Below are 19,915 nucleotides of genomic sequence, written 5' to 3' on the forward strand. Positions count from 1 at the left end.
ACACGAGACCTTCTACAAATACCTCGGGGTGATTTTGGACAGAGGACTAACGTTTTAAAGGCACGAAGATGATCAAGCAAGCAGTACTTTCAAAGCCTGCAAAAATGTCGTGTCAAACTCTCATTGGCAAATAAAGTTCGCCTGTATAAATCCATCCTGACCCCAATTTGGAAGTATGCGTTGCAAATATACGGAATTACGGCCAGAACTATTCTGAATAAAATAAGAGTTGCTCAAAGTAAGGTCGTTAGATCACTATGTAACTCCCCTGGTACATGAGAACCAGAGATATAGAAAGGGATCTTAATAATCTCGACTCGGTTCCCAACCCAACACCCTGGCGACAAGGCTTATCCATCCCCCGAGACAAAAGAAGGCTGAAAAGATTCTACCCACATGATCTCCCATCGAGATTAATATAATTATTTTTTCAAGGAAAACAAATCAATTAAATATTTTTAGAGTAGTTTAATTTGTAAAGTAATGTATATATTTGTATGCCTATGCTGTAGAATGTAGTAAAACCTGGTAAAGCTGCCACATAAGTAGCAGTAAACTTGTTTAATTCCAATTAATAAAATTAAAAAAAAAAAATAAATTAATTAACAATATTTATAAGAACTAATAATATGTACATAATTATCTAAATCAAATTTGATTTATCGAGTGTAGGCTGGTAGATAAAACCTTATGTAATTTAAAGAAAAATTAGATAATATTTTCTTTTGAATTCAAAGAAGAAGTTATAATTAAATATATGCTTAGATGACTATTTGCTAAATATATTCTAAAAAAAAGAACAGTGTTGTATTTTTTTGTTCCAAATCAGTTTCTTTAATCAGAAAAAATAAAAATGTAATCCGATTATATAATATTTAAAAGTTTACTTCTGCAATATCATTAGGGTTCAAAAAATTGTTCCCAGTGTATTCATTAGTCGAGTTAATCTGGGTAGAATTTATTCAAATTATATTGAAAGCAAAGTTTTAAATCGAAAAAAATATTCAATAAATGTATTTACTTTTGTCTATTTTGCTTCCGTGATTTTTGCCGGTGTATAATTAAAGTTTTTTTTTATTATATTGACTTTTCTTTTTAATTACTCTCAGTGTGTTTTATATATTATTTCCAATATAAATATTAATGCAAATAAAACTCATTCAATTTTAATCCTCAATGAAAGATCGATCCCACGGCGAAGGAGAGCTGAAATAAAAGCGTAGAAAATGCTACGAACACTTTGAAAATATACGAACCAAAACGTATTTAAATAAACTTATACGCTGAGAGCTTAAGAAATCTAAAAATAAAATTTTCTTGTTTGTGTGAGTAAAAACAAAAGACAACAACGTGTATATGTGTGCGTACGTGTGCTAGAAGACGAATTTCGGGCCGAAATAAATTCTGATCGATAAAACGAATTTACATACTTGGAGTTTATCACAATTTCGTTGCAATATGATTATTTTAATGTTTTTTAATATTTGTTTGTTTAAATCGCCGCTCGAATAAGTTAGCGTTTACATAATAATATTTATGTTGATAATTAAAAATATGTAATACATACAGTATGTAAAAATCGGTACCCAAGGAACACCACGGAGAAGCCATTACAACTGAATCTTATTTGAATTTTAAATAATTAAAGTGGGTCATTTACACACAGTATTATTAATTCAAATGACGCAATAAATATACTAAGTAGTAATATCAAATACAAAGAAAATTATTATAACTACAGTAATTTAAAAACATAAATTTTCGAAAAAAAATTTATTACATTGAGAAATAAAAATATTTAATAAAAATTCATAGTAGAAAGTAAAAATAGATAAAATAAATAAATAAAATAGAAACTCTAAGAATTTCTAAAGTGAAGGGTAGATTGTGTGAAATGTACAATACATGAGCATACTTGTGCACACATAATGTTGTCGGCTGTAACTGTATGCGTAGGAGAGCTACTGGCTGTAGAGCTCTCCGCTCTATGGCTCTTGAACAAAAATTCGAGAGAGCCTAAAGCCACCTCAGGAGCCAGCCCAAAAATATCGTGTGCAAAAAAATCGTATGGCGTTACTTAGGTAGTCTGTTGTGAATCAGGTCCACGAGGCTATTGTACATCTTGGTTGGAAAAAATAAGTTGCACTAAATATGTGAATTTTATTGGTTCATAAATTCGTTGGCAATTCTATAACTTGCAAACTGGAAAGTTACCAATTGAGCTTCACCCCATACCCAAGGTAGGCGTGGGCGTGGTAAGAAAAATCAATAAACTTGCTCTGTTTCTTTATCCATGGAAATTGTATGCTTAATCTGAACTCTCTAGCTTCTATAGTCCTGAGATCTCGACGTTCATAAGGACGGACATACGGACATGGCCAGATCGACTCGGCTATTGATCCTGATCAAGAATATATATTTACTTTATATGGTCGAACGCTTCCTTCTGTCTGTTACATACTTTTCAACGAATATAGTACATATTTTACTCTACGAGTAACGGTTATATATATTAGTATATAATAAAATACATTATAATAAAACTATAAGGTAACTGAGCACTAAGAGTATTAGCAGCTAGTCTGGGGTGACAATGGTTTATATACAGTTAGAGAAAAAAAATACAGTTTTATATTTTATGAATTATGTTGGAGTTAAAAAGGATTTAATTTTGATGATGTTATCGTTCGATGGGCTAGCAAGTGCGGTTATTGGGTTGACTGATTGAAAGGGAAGGGAAGGACAGTTAACTAGGATGTGTTTAACGTCTAATGTTTGCGAAGAGAGCATATGTTGGTGGGGGGTCTGTTGGTTGGTGGGTACACGTCTGAGTCTGCTAATAAGGATTTGATTTTTCCTGTTGTGGAATGTGGTGTTGTAGGAGTAATTTGATGTGGTAGCTTCTTAACTGCTCACTTTATGACTATTATTTCGCTTGAAATGACTGTGGAGAAAGGGGGAGGATGCCAAATTTGATTTTGTTGGTTTCACTTGTTACACTATAGCTTGCCATTCCATCTATGTGTGTAAAGGAATTTTTGGTTGCGAATGGAATTTTTATGGATTGAAAGTTGTGAAGGGTTTGCTGGATTTGTTGTATTTTGATAGAGATGTGTTGGTAGCTTAATGTATAATTTCGAAGTTGAATTTTTTAATTGGAATGGTTTTTATTGGTGAAAATGGGGCATTTAGCTTAAACATGTGTCTATTATTTCTTCTATAGGGCTGGGGTATTTAAATTTCTTAATGGGTGTTTTAATGAGATTTTTAGGGGGTGTATCGTAGGACCTTGCTGCTTTGTTCTTAAAGCTTCTAGAACTGCTCTTGTTGCTAAATTTTTCCATAGTTTTATGTTTTAAATGTTTTGGGGAGGTACCGTAAATGGGCAGGTAGTAGATTATATTAGATTATTATTATTAAGTGGGTTTGTAGGTGTACTGCGACCCAATCGGATCTATTGTACTACCCCTTCATGACTCAAAGATCCCCCCGAAGTCCAATGCACTGTATAAATGCCAGAATTTTGTTGGGGTTCAGGGCTGCAATTGTTTCCCGTGGGACTACATACATGCTCAGGGGTCTGTTCCTCTTAATGGCAATCGCCATGCGTGCAGAGTTCTCCTCCTCCATGCAGCAGAAGCGACAGAGTTCACTGTCTGCAATGCTAATTTTGTGCAAATGGCTGTGAATGCCCCGTAAGAAGGCCAGTCAAAATGCGCACTGAACCTTTTATGGTTATATTCACGGAGGATATTCATGGACTGCCTAAGCCCTGGTAGGTGTTCCCAGAAGGACAGAAGTTTTTCTTCCTCTAGTGACTTCAGTAAGCCCCGCACTCTGTGGTGACCAACAGCACAGAAGGGTTCGAGCACATCTATTGGGTTCTCTGGGCAGTTAGGGATCCGTCTGCATACTTCTTTATTGTTTGTGGTTTCATAGGGTGTACTTTCCCCAGGGTTGTCCAACCGTTTTTATTACTGAGATGAGTGCTCAAGTTCTGAGCGAATCTATGCTCAGCTTGCATCTCATCCCTTGGTTGCATTTGCAAAGGGATATCCCTTTTTAGACTTTCAGCATCCTTACTTGTTAGGTTGCAGTCATTTCCTGCTCCCTCAATTCTTATTAGGGTGGCTTTCCGTTTCATTTCAATGACGATATGAAGCGGCGTTACCTCCATTAGTACTTCTAGGGCTGCAGTGGGACAGGTACGCATTGCTCCTGTCATGCATACGCAGGCCATTCTCTGCAGCTTATGGAGTTTCGCCTTAGTGGCTATTGCCCCATCGGTTAGTATGGGTCTGACTACCATGAGGTACAGCCATCTTATTATGCGTGGTGAGGTTCCCCACGACTTACCAGCAATGTTTCTACACGTGAAAAGTGCTCTGGTTTACTTATCAATTGTGTTATCGACATGAGTTTTCAAGCTAAGTTTGGAGTCGAGGGTTATCCCAAGATACTTAACTTCTTTCTGGCCTTCTATGTGACATTCTGACAGGGTTATTGCCTTCATTCTCTGTAGCTTGTACCTATTTGTGAAAGGAACACTAACAGTTTTGCTAGGATTTGGGCTCAGGCCTACTTCCTTGCACCATTCGCTGGTCATATTGAGGCCCAGTGATGATGATGATATCGCAGAGTGTTTCCTCATATTTACCTGTGGCTATAATGACAATATGGTCAGCATAGCCTTGGCAAAGTATACCTCTGCGGGTCAGCCTGTCCATCAACTCGTCTACCAGCAAGCTCCACAAGCGAGGAGAGAAGACACCCCCTTGGGGGCAACACCTTGTGGTAGATACTGTGGACGACTGTCCTCCTATAGGGGCCATGGCTCGCCTAGATGCCAGTAGTGATTTGATCCATCTGCTGGTTGTTGCATATAGTCCTCTGCGTTGACAGCCTCGTGGGAGGTATTGTCGAATGCGCCCTGTATGTCTAAGAAGGCACATAACGCTACTTCCTTATGAGTAAGTGAATCCTCAATAAGGCTTTTTAGGTGATATAGGGTAGTATCAGTTGATCTGCCCGCAGAGTGCAAGCAGAGTGCTTCTAATGCTGACATCCACTAGCTTTTCCAACGTTTTTAGCAAAAACGATGTCAAGCTGATGGGTCTCAACGACTTCGGATCAGATATGTCTTTCTTTCCAGCTTTTGGAATGAAGACCACTTTTACTATACTCCTGGCAGTAGGTATTTGTCCTAAAGCTGGGCTGCTGATCAGTATTTTCCTGATCTGTGTTGCGAGCTGAAATAGCGCTCGTTGTAGCAGGGTTGGCTGAATGCCATCTGGACCAGGAGATTTGTAGGTATGGAATGTACCAATTGCCCATGTTAATCTCTCCGTTGGGGTATTCCCATCCGTTTGAAGCGTGCTTCCCGGAAAGTGAGTTGCCAGTAGTAGCTCAAGTTACTCCTTACTTCCTATAGTATAGGAGTTATCCTCCGTACGTAGTGCCTGATTTGATTCTGGCACTCCTTTGGAGATTGCTCTGTGAAGTCTTGCGCCTTCACATGTGCTTACTATTGCCTCACAAAAGGTTCTATAGTTCCTTCGTTTGGCTTTCCTGATCTCATGGTTATACATAGTCAGTTTATTCCGGTAGGCATCCCAGTTCCCTTCTCTTTTTGCTTTGTTAAAGAGACGCCTGGTCGCTTTCCGTAACTTCTCCAATTGCTCGTTCCACCATGGAGCATCTTTTTCCCTCTTGGCTCGACCAAGGGAACAGATTTCTTTAAACGCGTAAGTAAGACACGAGTTAATATCTTCTACGGCGGCCTACAGTTCTAGAGTGGTACGGAGTTTCCCGGTTACCCCAGTAACAAGATCTTGCAGTAGGGAGGCATTGAACCCTTCCCAGTTCGTATTCCTGGGATTGCGCTTACGATCGTTACATTCTAGATTTAGCCCTATGTTAAAACGAATAATTCTGTGATCTGATATTGACTCCTCAGGAGATACGTGCCAGTCGCTTATATGCGAAGCCACTGATCTGCTGGAAAGTGTAATGTCCAGAACCTCAGATCTTACCCTAGTAACAAATGTCGGAACATTGCCGACATTTTGAACTTCTAGATTGTTATTCAAGATAAATTCTAAGAGTGACTCACCTCTTTGGTTCACGTCGCTGCTGCCCCATATCACGTGATGTGCTTTTGCATCACATCCAATGATGATGGGTAACTGCATCTTCTTACAGTGTTCAACCAGTGCAGTGATTTCGGGCGGTGGGCACGCCTCGTCACTGGCAAAGTATGCCGATGCCACCACAGTCTTCTTGGCTGCTCACACATCTTCTACCATGATCGGTACATAGTCCCGCGTAAGAAATTCTGTATGTATATAATAATTAATACTTCTACATGCCAGGATACAGGCTCTAGGGCTAGAGGCCCGTTGATCCCAAATTACCTTGGCGTTCTTCACGTACAGTCCTTTCATTCCCTGGTTATACCAGGGTTCCTGTACCAGGGCTAGCCCAATATGTTGTTTGGTGAACATCCTTGCCAGCACAGCCGAGGCCGCCTTGGCGCGATGGATGTTCACCTGAGCTATCCCTGTACTTCCGACCATTAGATGATCGGCTCCATCGTCGGCGTTGCTGATCTGGAGATACCTAGATCACTATCCACCGGTATCGCTTCTTCCTTACTCAGAAGGTCTAGTTCCATGCCTAGCTCCTGAGAGGATAACGGGGTCTGATCCGCCATCTCGATGACGGTCGCATCGAGATCCTCACCCTCCGTCAGATCCACGCTGGATTCGGGGAGCTTTTTTGGCTTTTTCTTCTCCGCAGAGACTGGTGAATTTCGAGGAGTCTCGAAGCGTCTTATGCCGGCTTTGATCGCCTTGGCCTTCTTTAGACCACAAGCTGAGATGTCTCCAAGCCTGAAGCTCAGCTTGTGCTCGCTAGAAATCATCTTGGCACATGAGTTGTCATCAATGCCAAGGCTGAGGAGCGAGCCACCACCCTCATTCTTCCTTGACATAATACGCCAATTCTCAGTGTACAAGTCATTTTGTGTTTTGATCAATTCCATGATCCACTTTGTTTTCTTGTCTCTTGTCCTGGGGCAGTAGATGGTGATGTTGTGTGACGATGGCAAGTCGTCGCACATCTTTACCTCCATGGAGACACCGCTCCACTTGCTGAGGCTGGGGACTGCTGATTGCAGCCACTCAGCAGTGGTTGCGTTGCGGCAATCCACTATCAGGCGACCCACCCTGAAGTGGATTCCTAAAAACTTAATTGGAGAATCCCAACCAGAGAGGACTATCTCCTTCAGTAATGCGTCCTCGAGCTGTGAGAGGTCCTCACTACTGAGGACGATCTTGGGGTAACCCTCTGGTACGATCGCAACTTTAATGGTCCCAGTTACGGCCGCATATGATGGCTTGCGTACCTCAGTTGCCTTTGCAGCCCTTGAGGTACTTTGGCCATCGAAAGGAGCAGTCGGTGGCCTGCTCTTCTCCACCTTCTGCCTCTTAGGCGTTTCCGTCGGAGGCGTGAAGGTGGAATTTGCCCGCTTCGAAGCAGAGTTGGGCCCTTGCTCTAGCGGCTGCGGTATCTTGGCCAGAGACAAAGCTTCCACAGTTGGCTGGCCCTGCTGAAGGTAACGAAGATACCACTTCGTTTTGGCCCCGCTTAGCCCCTAACGGTTAGGGTCATCCCGGGCCCCAGGCTGACCAAGTTGCGGTAATGGGTTTTTAGCCCGTCCCGCTTGGCCGGCTTGGACCACAGTCGAGTGACTCGGTGTGGCTGTCCGATTCTTCCCTCCCGCGGCTGTCCGATTCTTCCCTCCCGCAGGAGCATTTTTGGTGTTACCACCGAAGTAGGCCGCTTCCCGTGAAGGAGACGGTCCTCAAACTGTCTTGCGACATTTCCCGCAGTCAAGGCCTGCGGTATCTTAACATTTTTGGGTCTATGGTTCATGGTTCCCACGAGTTGCAGAGAAATAAACTGTCCACACGGACGCCACTTGCACGGACTCTCCGTTAGCGACGGGGCTAGTTGTTTCCCGGGTCCCCAGCCTGGCAGACTCTCGGTACGGGTCGAATGACACCTTAGTCCTGCCCGGAGATGTGGAAATTAAATTTAAGATTTTCCAGCTCCAGCCCAACTACGATTAGCCAGCACTCTTAGCAGAGACATGACCTAACTAAGAGCCTGTTTCCAGCCCTCGCAATGCGTACCACCAGGTGGTTGATCCCCTTGTGATACCTACTGGCATGGCGGCCAGATTACATTAGATAGTAATATCGAATTAATTATTTGGATAAGGGAGAAGGTTTGATATGGAATTTTTTGGAGGAAAGGTGTTTTATGCGTACATGCAGTCATTTGATTTCGATTTTTAGTATAACCGGGAGTGACAATGGCTCTTGTTGATTTTCTCTCTCGTAATCCGGCACTAACTGAATCGCCTGATCTTGTTCATGTATGTTCTGAAAATAAGCGTACAAAACATTGGATTATTGCAGAATTTTAGGTGACCGCTAAAATTGCCCTATCTCCGCTCGCGCAAAACTGAGATCGGAAGAAATATTAAAATAGAATTTGGTTGCTTGTGTGATTAAAAACAATAGACGCAATCGTGTATATGTGTGCGTATTAATTCTGATCCAAGAAACGAATTTACATATTTGGAGTTTTTGCCAATTTTGTTGGAATATGATGAAATAAAATAATAATTAGAAACTCACTCCGTGACTATTATAATTTTAAATTTTTTAATATACGTTTGCTTAAATCGGAGCTCGAATTAACTACCGTTTACATCTTTATATTTATGTCGATGATTATATATATAACATTCATTATTTACATAAAAACATAATGAGAAAGGACTTCTTTAAACAATAATTTTTTTTATACACATTTGTTCTTTATTATTTTTAAAAATATTTTAAAAACTTTAATGTGTATTTTAAAAATATTAAATATTATTTTCCCGCAGTCCGAGTCTAATCAGTATAAAATAAATAAAAATATGAAAACTGTTTATTGCAAAAGTCATATCTTGAGGCACGAATTGCGGACACAAGCACTCAACAATCATTGCCTTATTAATTTTTTAAACGTCGCAAGCTGAATACTCTAATGACAAATATTCTAATATAAAGTCATTTTTGAATTTTATTTTGGTATATTATATTTATATTTGGTATATTTATAAGCTATATTTAAAACAAAATTTTTCACATGGTGCCAATTGATCAAAAATAATATAGATTTAAAGTCTAAGAACTTTTAAGTTGAAGGGCATAATTTGTCAAATTTAGAATGCATGAGCATGCACACAGTTGTCTGCTGTTATGGTCTCCGCTCTCTCGCTCTTGAACAAAAACTCGAGAGAACCTGGAGCATCCTCTACAGGCACGCCGAAAAAAATCGTGTTTCAAAAAATCGTATGGCGTTACTAATCTTGCTTTTCTAGTGTCTTTGGTTTTCAGTGATTGCATTTTCCACTTTTTACAATGTCAAATATAAAATGGTAACGTATTCCCATAATTAGCACTGTGCAATGAAATAAGAATATGATGAGTGCCAAAAACCCAACAATCCACATTGTATACAATCAATATACCAAGCGGGCGATCTCGCTCTCGAAATAATATAAACAAATGGGCAATATGTCACATATTCACATAAACAGCACTTTCGGAAGAAATACAGAATGGCGCATCCGACGCAATGTACACAATCCACATCCACTAGCTGTATACAATCAAAATGCCAAGAGGCCGATCTCGTTCAAGAAATAATGTAAGCAAAAGGGCAAAATTCTTCGAAAGTTAAATTATGCAAATAAAAATAAAACCACATTTACAAAAGAAAATATTTTCTTAAACAATAAAATTTTAAAATCTACAATAACATGGCAGCTAAAAGACATATTGCCATTTAAGGGCGATCCAGAAACCCTTTACACCTTCATAAGCAGAGTGGACTACGTAATTTCACTCTACCAAACCAATGGTGTGCGACAACAGAGAATTCTTCTTGGAGCCATCGAAAGGAACTTGGACGGACAAGTAACACGATCTTTGGGAATCTCCGAACATCGAAGATTGGCCAACCCTCATATCCAGACTAATCTCAGAATTTAAACCCCAAATACCGAACTTCAGGGAGACACTTTACAAAGGAAATCTAATTGCATTCTGCGAAGAAGCGGAAAGACGGATTTCGAAATTTCACCAAGCGGATTTCCTTATTTATATTCAGGCTATTTTAAAATACTGATTAGAAAACTACCAATACAGTTACTCATTATTTTTGCTCATCATTATATTACAGAGTTAAGACCTTTTATCATAAAATGGGGGAATTTATGAATAACATATTAATTTCGAATTAAATTAAAATACAGAAATCCGTAATAAAACTTAAATCCCTATCTGAATTCAAAATCACACAAATTCAATACAAATACCCAAGCTCAATATCGACCAAGTTATCCACAATATCATCAACCCTTCCACCCTAATTTTAATCAATACATTCAACCATTTAGACCCTATACACGGCAGATGCCTAACAACCAACCTTTGTGGCACGCACCAAATTATTTCAACACCAACCCATACATAAACATTAAACCAAGTATTCCCAACAACATTACCATAACATCCAAAATCCTCAAACAGCACAAAAAATCCTCCACATAGAGGAAATACATACCCACAACAAGCGTCCACATCAAGAATACTAACTTCCCAATTACCAAACGACTAAGTCCATCGGACAGTGGACAAGCCAAAATGTCTATTGACGAATACGACGAATTTCAACCCAGTTATTATGAACAACAGGTACAAACCAAACGAAAATTTTCAGTTAACAGCGCCGCACATCACGAAGACATAGAAATAGAATACAGAGAAAGCCGAGTTCATGTGTAATACGCAAGTCATTTTGCCGCGCTGCGCGAATTTCGACATATTTACGAGTCCGGGCAGCCATAATTAGCGGCAAATCTGCAAATCTACACTGGGGTTTGTTCCGAGGTTCTGAGCGACACTGTGTTTTCGAATTCATAGAGAGGAAATTGGAAATTGGTAATATAATCAGATCAGCTGCATCAGATAAGACAGATAGCGTTGCCAACTTATCGCAGTAGGCGATCTCGTAAGTTTGTCGGAGAGATCAGTGCCCCGATCCCAACGACACGTTCAGGAGGAGCTTCAGGTTATCGAGGTCCCATACAAGAGGAGTCGGTACTCCAATTCAGGAGCGAGGAGTGAACAGGTATTGCGTGAGAATGACAGAGGTACATCTTTCATCGATGTCACCTTTGTTAGCAGAATTATAGTGGATAACTCGAATGGTGCATGAGGATATAACGCTGAGCGATCAAACCCTGATCTTGTTCAGTGTCCGAACAATGACGCCGATACCCAAACAGTTGACGACGACGCCTGGGGACTCTTTTATAAAGCCATAAGCAAAAAGCTTAATGCCGCTGATGCAGGAACTCCCCAGGACCCAGCCGACCTAGCTAACATCGTGTCGGAGCTATTCCCAAGTCAACACACGTTATGGCAACCCGCAGTTGACCCCCGCCTCCGACTTCCCGTATATCACAACATGTGAAGTCGTCGAAGCAGCGAAGAGGATCAGATCGATGTAAGCTCCGGGCCTTGATAGTATCCCGGGCGAGATCTTCAGGGACACATTTCAACAGTATCCTCTGGACGGAGCCTTCCACAAGCGATGGAAAAATATGAAGCTGGTCCTTCTGCCGAAAGGCAAAAGGTCCGCAAATGCATTACGCAGCTACCGGCCGTTGTAGCTGTTGGACATTGTTGGCAAACTCTTTGAGAGTAAACTGTACGCTCGAGTTACCTCCGGGGAGTCAACGGTAGGTATTAATACAGCTTGTAGGTGGGTCGGGTTTGACTTGGGCTTCGCTTTTATTATCATCGCTGTGAAGTTTTCGAGAAGAAGTTTTCTTGCTCAAAAGCAAGAAGTTAAAGTCGAAAATCAAGGACAGGAAATGCTCAATCAGGGATTAATTAGGACAAGTAATTCGCCGTACAACAGTCCTACATGGGTTTTTTTTTTTTTTTTTTTTTTTTTTTTTTTTTTATTTATTGAATCTTCTTGTATAAGAACTAACAATAAGTTTAAAAATCTTAACTATAACAAGTATTTTTTGAACAGTTGTATTATTTTTCCAACTGTTCTATGATTAAACGGCCCTAATAATTTATTCGCTGGGTTGGTAGGTCCTTTCGCCGGAGACGGGAACGGCTGCTGAGCTGGATTAGACCTCGCGCTAGGTGGTTGGGGTGCGTGTAAAGCTTGCTATGGTATTTTTCCTTAAGTTCCGTGATTGCGTTGGTAACTGATGGGATATTTAGGTCTCTTTGGATGTTTTCACTCCGAACGTACCACGGTGCCCCAGTGATGGTTCTCAGAATCTTTGATTGTGCTCGCTGTATGATGTCAATATTGCTGTTCCTGGCATTGCCCCATAACTCTGAGCCATAGGTCCAGATAGGTTTCAATATAGAATTGTAGAGCAAGACCTTGTGATCTAGGCTGAGCGGAGAACCAGAGTTGATGAGCCAGTGTAAGTTGTTGGCTTTAAGTTTAAGTTGGGTTTTTTTTGGCTTCAATGTGCCTGCGCCATGTGAGTCTTCTGTCAAGGTGTACTCCTAGGTACGCTACCTCATCTGCTTTAGGGAGTGGTATGTTGTTCAACAAGAGCGGAGGACAGTCTTGTCTGTTTAGCGTAAACGTCACGTGCTTGTATTTTTGCTCGTTTACTTTTATTTGCCAGTCAGAGAGCCACTTCTCAATGTCGATGAGGTACAGTGCCAACTGTGCTGTAGCTTGGATAGGGGACCTTGAACGGCTAAGGATAGCTGTATCGTCGGCAAATGTGGATACCGTTAAGCGACTATTTGTAGGGATGTCGGCTGTATAGATGAGGTATAAGGTTGGCCCAAGAACGCTGCCTTGGGGGACTCCAGCCTCAATTGTATGATCAGTGGAAGTGGCAGTGTTGCACCGTACTGCAAACTTTCTGTCATAGAGGTAAGACTTTAGAAGTTTGTGTGTGCTTTCGGGTAGGGATGTTTTTATTTTAAACATTAGGCCGTCGAGCCAGACTCTGTCGAATGCTTGGGATACGTCTAAAAATACTGCTGTACAGTATTCGCGATATTCAAATGCAGTTCTTATTTCCGTTGTAATACGATTCACCTGTTCAATGGTTCCATGGCTTTCGCGAAATCCAAATTGGTGGGCTGGGATTATATTGTGGTATATCAGATGTTGATTAAGACGGATCAGCAGGCATTTTTCGAATAGTTTCGAAATACATGAGAGTAGACTTATTGGTCTGTAAGATGAAGCGACTGTGTGGTTCTTACCAGGCTTTGGAATCATTATGATAATCGACCTCTTCCATCGTTGTGGAAAGTAACCAAGTTTGGTGATGGCATTAAAGAGCTTGGTTATGTAGCGAACTGCAGAATGTGGCAGCTGGATGATCATTTCCGGTGTTATAAGGTCGCAGCCGGGGGATTTTTTCGGGCTGAGATTGTCTTTGATTATTTTAGTTACTTCTTCAGGACGAAACACAATTGAACACAAACAATCCTACATGGGTCGTACCAATAAAAAACTGATGCTTCCAGAAAACTTACGTATAGAGTAGTAATTGATTATAGAAAACTTAATAAAATAACTATCCCTGACAGATATCCAATACCAAGCATGGACGAAAATTATGAATACATTCGAATGCCATTTGGCTTTAGATATGCACCCGCTACCTTTCAAAAGTCCATGACTAATATCCTTCGACCTTTGCTTAACAAACACTGTTTAGTGTTTTTGGATGATATTATAATTTTTTCCACATTCCTTACTGAACATTAAAATTCATTACAGATAGTCTTTTTAAATCTCGCAGAAGTAAATGTAAAATTGTAGATAAATGTGAATTCTTAAAAAAGGAAGCTAGTTTTCTTGGTGACATCATAACCCCTAATAGCATAAAACCAAGCCCTTTTAAAGTTAAAGCCATAGATTAGTATCCAATTCCAAAGAAAATAAAAGAGATCAGAGCTTTTCTTGGTGTTAAGTTATTCAGCCCGCAGCCAGCAGCAGCTCATTAAATATTTTAGTTAATTTATGTATCACTCTTATACATTGCTCTGTGCAGTAATAGATTTTGCATTCCAATTTGTGCTATGTTCCTCTCTCAATAGAGAGCGAGCACAACTGTTTAAATCTTTACTTTGTGAAACATGCTCATTCGCCTTGTGCATAGCAAAGTCAGTTACAAATTAATGTTGATCACACCGGTACTGTTGTGATACACTTTAACTCTTAATCGGTTCGGTATGGGCACAGCCGCCGTTCGTTATACCCTACAGCCCTGTGTGGCAAAATATATTGAAATAAACCTGAAATATTAATTGAAACATTAACTTTACCGTGTTTATAAATTGCTACACCACTTCTCCAAGTCAATGAAAAAGCTCATTGCCTCAACATTTGGTGACGCCGACGTGATCGGTAACATTTCATTATCTTGAACTCAAAAACAGTTGAACCAATTTCGGTGCTATCGAAAAAGAGTTACTCGCCACAGTTTGGGCAACCAAAACATTTTGACATTATTTACTGGGACGACAGTTTATCATTGCTTGACCATCAACCTCTTAGATGGCTAAATACCATAAAGAAATCGAATGCTAAGTTACAAAGATGGAGAGTTAGATTAATCGAATACCAATTTAAAATCGATTATATTAAAAGGAAGAAAAGCTCAATTGACGATGCATTATCCAAAATTGAAATTGAAGAGAATCATCATAGTGAAGTTACTCAATATAGTGCAGAAGAAGACAAAAGCAATCTTATTTATTTATCAGAAAAGCAAATAACATTTTTCATAAAAACAAATTATTTTTATTAAGTCCGATAAAAATAAAGTAATACATTCAATAATTTTCGGTAGCTCTATTAACTCAATATGATGTAATGACACTCGAAAAGGCCAAACAAATTTTTCTTGATCATTTTATACATAGAAGCATTTATATTTAAATTATTCACAAATCCGCAAATTATTAATACCACTTACGCTAAAGTTATTCTTTCTATCTCTCTATAAGTCTCTTCCTATTAAAAAATGTTAGTTCTTACGCCGAAATAAAAGAAATCATACTTCAATCATAAAATGACAAAATTACTACTAATTCAGAATATAACAAACAAATGCAATATGTGCAATTTGGCTAAAACAGAACATAGAAACACCAAAATGACTTTTAAAACCCACCTAACCCTGAACATTGACCGACTCTATTTCGGAGTTACTCACTACTACAAAACACAATTCAAAAAACAAAAAAAAAATATCAACTTCCAATACTAAAATAAAGAAAAAAATAATGAATGTGTCACCAATATTATTAAACACTTAAAACCAATTTGTAATTTTAGGCCAGTGCACACGACAGAAATTATAAAATACATAAAACCAAACAAAATTTAACGCCTGAACTTAACCCAAACCATTCTTAAACAAAATTTCCCAAATTCAATTAATAATATAAATATAAATGAAAGAAAAATTATAAGGTTTAAACAATGCAAAGTTAAGATTGGAAATGGTATTTTAAGCGAAAATGCCTTAAGTCTAGAATTTTATTATTTATGGAGCTACCATTGTATTTACCGATTAATGTAAGTAAGATTGTTTGGTTATGCATCATAAATTTGAGTTATTTTATTCATCGCTCTTATATCATACATTGCTCTGTGCAATAGATTTGCTCTGAGCAATAGATATTGCATTCCCCTATCTCTCAATAGAGAGCGAGCACAGCTGTTTTTATCTTTATTCTGTAAAACTAGCTCAGTTGCCTTCTGCATATCAATTTCAGTTAAAATTAAGTGTTGATCGCACCGGTACTGATCTGATACACTTTAACTTTCAATCGGTTCGGTATGGGCGTTGCCGCCGTTCGTTATACCCTACAGCCCTGTGTGGCAAATATATTTAATAAAACTGAAATATTAATTTAAACATTAACTCTACCGTGTTTATAAATTGCCACACCATTTCTTAAAGTCAATGAAAAAGCTCATTGCCTGAACATTTGGTGACCCCGACGTGATCTGTAATATTTCTTTATCGTGAACTCAAAAACAGTTTAACTAATTTCGGTGCATGTTTGTGTGTACATAAGTTGCTCCACTTTTTGCCCTAGCTACTAGCGGCAGTTGCATCCGTTTCGCTTGCTCTCGCCCGTTTTCGGTTTCTTCTTTGCCTACCGCCAAATTCGTGTCGTTTTGGCTGTGAAAAAAGAATTGACTTTGTGCATAAACACACACACATCATTGCTATTGTGTGTGCAGTTTGGTTGCCGGTGCAAATACAGTGCTTGAAAACTGTCCACCATTGTGCGTGCATTTTACATTGACCGGTTCAAAATGCAGGGCTGTAATTATTAAAATAAATAAAATGTCAAACAACGACACAGTCAGTTTGCCAGCAGACAGAATAATATTTTTAAAGCGCAAGGAAAATTCCATATTTGTCGACGCTAAAAAAATTGCTGCATGATTAACCACCGAATCGGTCACTTGCCTGAATGATGATGGCCTGCATGGCAGGTCCCACTTTGCAGCCCAAACTGTTTCACACTTTGTTAGAGTCTCGAGCCTTGCCTGTTGCTTTAACTGGTGACATCTGCAAGATGTACCGATGTGTACGGTTCAAGGAAGCGGAAAGCTACTAACAATGCACTTAATGTCGTGACACACCCCAGGAAAAAGTACAAGTAGTTAAGTTTGATACCGTCACCTACTGAACAAAGACAGCTTCATTTCTATCTGTCAGACCAAAGACACTAGAATAACAAGATGCGTAACGGCCATACATTCGTTTGGCACTATGCAGCCACTTTTTTGGTGAAGGCCAAATTTGCTCTCTTTCCGCTCGCTCACGCTGAGAGCGTAAGAAATGTAAAAATAGAATTTGCTTGCTTGTGTGAGTAAAAACAAGAGACGAGAACGCGTATATGTGTGCGTGTTGTGCTGGAAGACGATTTTCGGGCCGAAATCAATTCTGATCGAAGAAACGAATTTACATATTTGGAGTTGTGGCCAATTTCGTAGCAATATGATGAAATAAAATAAAAATTCCCTGACTATTATAATTTTAAAGTTTTTTAAATTCGTTTGTTAAAATCGCCGCTCGAATTAGCTACCGTTTACATATTTTTATTTTATTTTTATTTTATTTATATTATGTTATGTTTATTAATTATTTGTAATATATGTAATATTCGGTACCTAGGGAACACCACGGGGAGGCCATAACAATTGTATCAATTAGGCCTTCGAGTCGACTTGAAATATTTTAATGTATAACATTAAAACATTTCCATGTTCCCCAATTAAGTTATTTTTCTAACTATTGTTTTTTTTTTTATATTTTGCGTCCAGTTTTCAGTCGCCAATTATTTAAATATAGCTTATTTTTTTATTTATGAGTTAGAATGCTGACCTTAGCTTGCTTTTTTTGTTTATCAGCTATCAACACAGTCCACTTGCAATGCTTAAAAAGCAAAACTTTTATAAGTTTGTTTAACAAATCTGTTCTATGTGCATAACATTCATTATTTTCATAAAACCATAATGAGAAGGCACTACTTTCATTTGTGCACTTAATGCATTGCTCAACAATAAATTTTATTATACACATTTGTTTTTTATTATTTTTAAAAATATTTTCGAAAACTTTAATGTGTATTTTGCAAATATTAAAAAATAAATCAGATGGTGCCTTTAATTTCCCGAAGTCCGAGTCTATTGAGTAGTTTTTCTCATGTATGAAAAGCTCTGATGGAGCTGTTAAATGCTCGGTTTCTTTTAAAATTACCGATCTGCATTTATCGCAACTGGATCCTTTAGCAATATATCCAACAAAATATCTACTGGAAGTTAGTTCAATGGGTACATCATTGCACAAAAAGTTATCTATATTTTGGTCAAAGTACCTCTCATTGTCTTGCAGAATTTTGGAAAATGATACAGAGTATTCTTGTTGCTGTATTTCTTTTTTTTTCATTGAAAGGCTGATATATTATCGAATCGAACTCTATTGGCAACATAACATCATCATCTGATTCGCAATTCGACTTTTGTGAAAATTTAAAAATGTGTAGAGATATGAGCTTGGCAATTATTATATTAAATTCGTTAACTGAAGGATTTCTGCAGTTACCACCTTTTGCTCGAACGCACGCAAATATATTTTCAAGGGGATCCTGGTTAACTCTACAAGTTAAAAAGAAAAAGTGGTCTGCGTGATCCTTAAAGAGATCTTCGACGAGTCCAAATATAGCTTCAGTAGTTTGGATCAAGCCATCAACACAATATATTTTATTCCCGTGATATTTAACGCTTTTTAGGTATTCCTGCATTTCCTTTAGCTTATTCCAAACTGCATTGTTAACTTGAAGCGCGCATTTCATGGGGTTTTTGTCAGTTAATACTCTGCTATTCAGGCAATCAAAGTAATCATTAACCTTTTGGACAAATGCAGCCGTAGAAGCTGCAACTTCGGAACTATTTCGATGTAATTGCTTGTTTTGGTTACAAGTCTTAATTGCCGCTGCAACAGTGTGGCTAAGTGTCTGAGTTGCCAAACATACGCGCATTAGCTCAAATCTAGTTGGATTAACGTGGCTTCTTGTTAATTTAGTCATCCATTTAGTGATCCATGATCTAATTCGTAAATCTCTCGAATGACATCAAAATCAACTAGTCCGTCAGGGGTTTCAAAATTAGCTTTCAGAAAATTATTCCTTATAGACTTGAAAAGATGCGGAATGTCATAAAACATATAATATTTTTTATTATTTAAGGTAAAGTAAGGTTTCTCATTGGTGACTTCAAGTAGTGAGGTACATTTTCTATTGTTACCTCCTTGATCGTACACAACACCCCTTACTTTGAACCCAATTTTTTCAGCGATAATAATATTTTTATAAATAAGACTTTTTAAGCAATCGCCTTTTATATTCGTTTCGGCCACGAAATAGTTTATTATAAATTTCCATTTTTTTAAAATACCCCTAACAACAAATACGCAAATATGGCTTCCGATTTTATTAGAGCGATCAAGTAAATGCTCTATTCCATCTATAATATCAACTGACACATTGTAAGCTAGGTTTTTTTTTATTGCTACTTCATCACAAGCCAATATGCACTCTTTATCAGATGCATTCATTTCTTTAATAGATTCTTTAAGGGCTGAGTACAAACATTCGTTGTCTCCGGGCTGTAATTTTTTGATGCTGTTCTTTTGCAAAAGGCAAAGATGATGGACTTGGAAAATTTAATTTTAGCGAGTCTCTTAAAAACGTATATGTCGATGTGGACCTGTAATATATGCTCTGAGCAAACAATTTTTCGCAATCATTCCATCTTGATTTGTGCGCTTTTTTTCCTTAATAAGCATTTTCGCCAATATTTTTTAATTTCCCGTTAAATTTATTTTTTCTATTTCAGAATATAAGTTTTTCTTGGACTTGGATTCCAACCTAACTAATTTTCGTTTTAGATTTGAGTTTTCTTTACTCAAAGTTTTAATTAGAGTTTGTCTCTCATCTGACAATTTTTTAGAAGCGAAATATTTTTTTTGAAACACTTTTAAAGTTTTTGCATTTTTATGGCACTGCCGACAAACTTCAACGGGGGACTGCGGCGGTGTCTTTTTCATGGAGGCGATCCTACAGCATTTAAATTAATATAGTCATTATTGCAGCATTTATATTTTATAAGATTGCGATCTGGAATTGTCCCTTTCTTCAAATATTTAACCCCAGTATCATCTGGGGAGAAATGATCTTGGCATAAAAACAGTGATGAA

General features: G+C 38.4%; 1 protein-coding gene across 1 annotated transcript; it reads right to left on the reverse strand.

The window, feature by feature from the left end:
• Positions 1–801: 801 nt before the first annotated feature.
• Positions 802–7,442, reverse strand: LOC117137758. The gene is made up of 3 exons (XM_033299372.1): positions 6,414–7,442; positions 6,113–6,334; positions 802–1,229 (listed from the first exon to the last, which is right to left on the reverse strand). Exon 1 carries the CDS (start codon positions 7,130–7,132, stop codon positions 6,575–6,577), a length of 558 nt encoding a protein of 185 aa, XP_033155263.1. The 5' UTR covers positions 7,133–7,442; the 3' UTR covers positions 802–1,229; positions 6,113–6,334; positions 6,414–6,574.
• Positions 7,443–19,915: the final 12,473 nt, after the last annotated feature.

This window comes from Drosophila mauritiana, chromosome 2R (genome assembly GCF_004382145.1).
Source record: "Drosophila mauritiana strain mau12 chromosome 2R, ASM438214v1, whole genome shotgun sequence".
NCBI lineage: Eukaryota > Metazoa > Arthropoda > Insecta > Diptera > Drosophilidae > Drosophila > Drosophila mauritiana.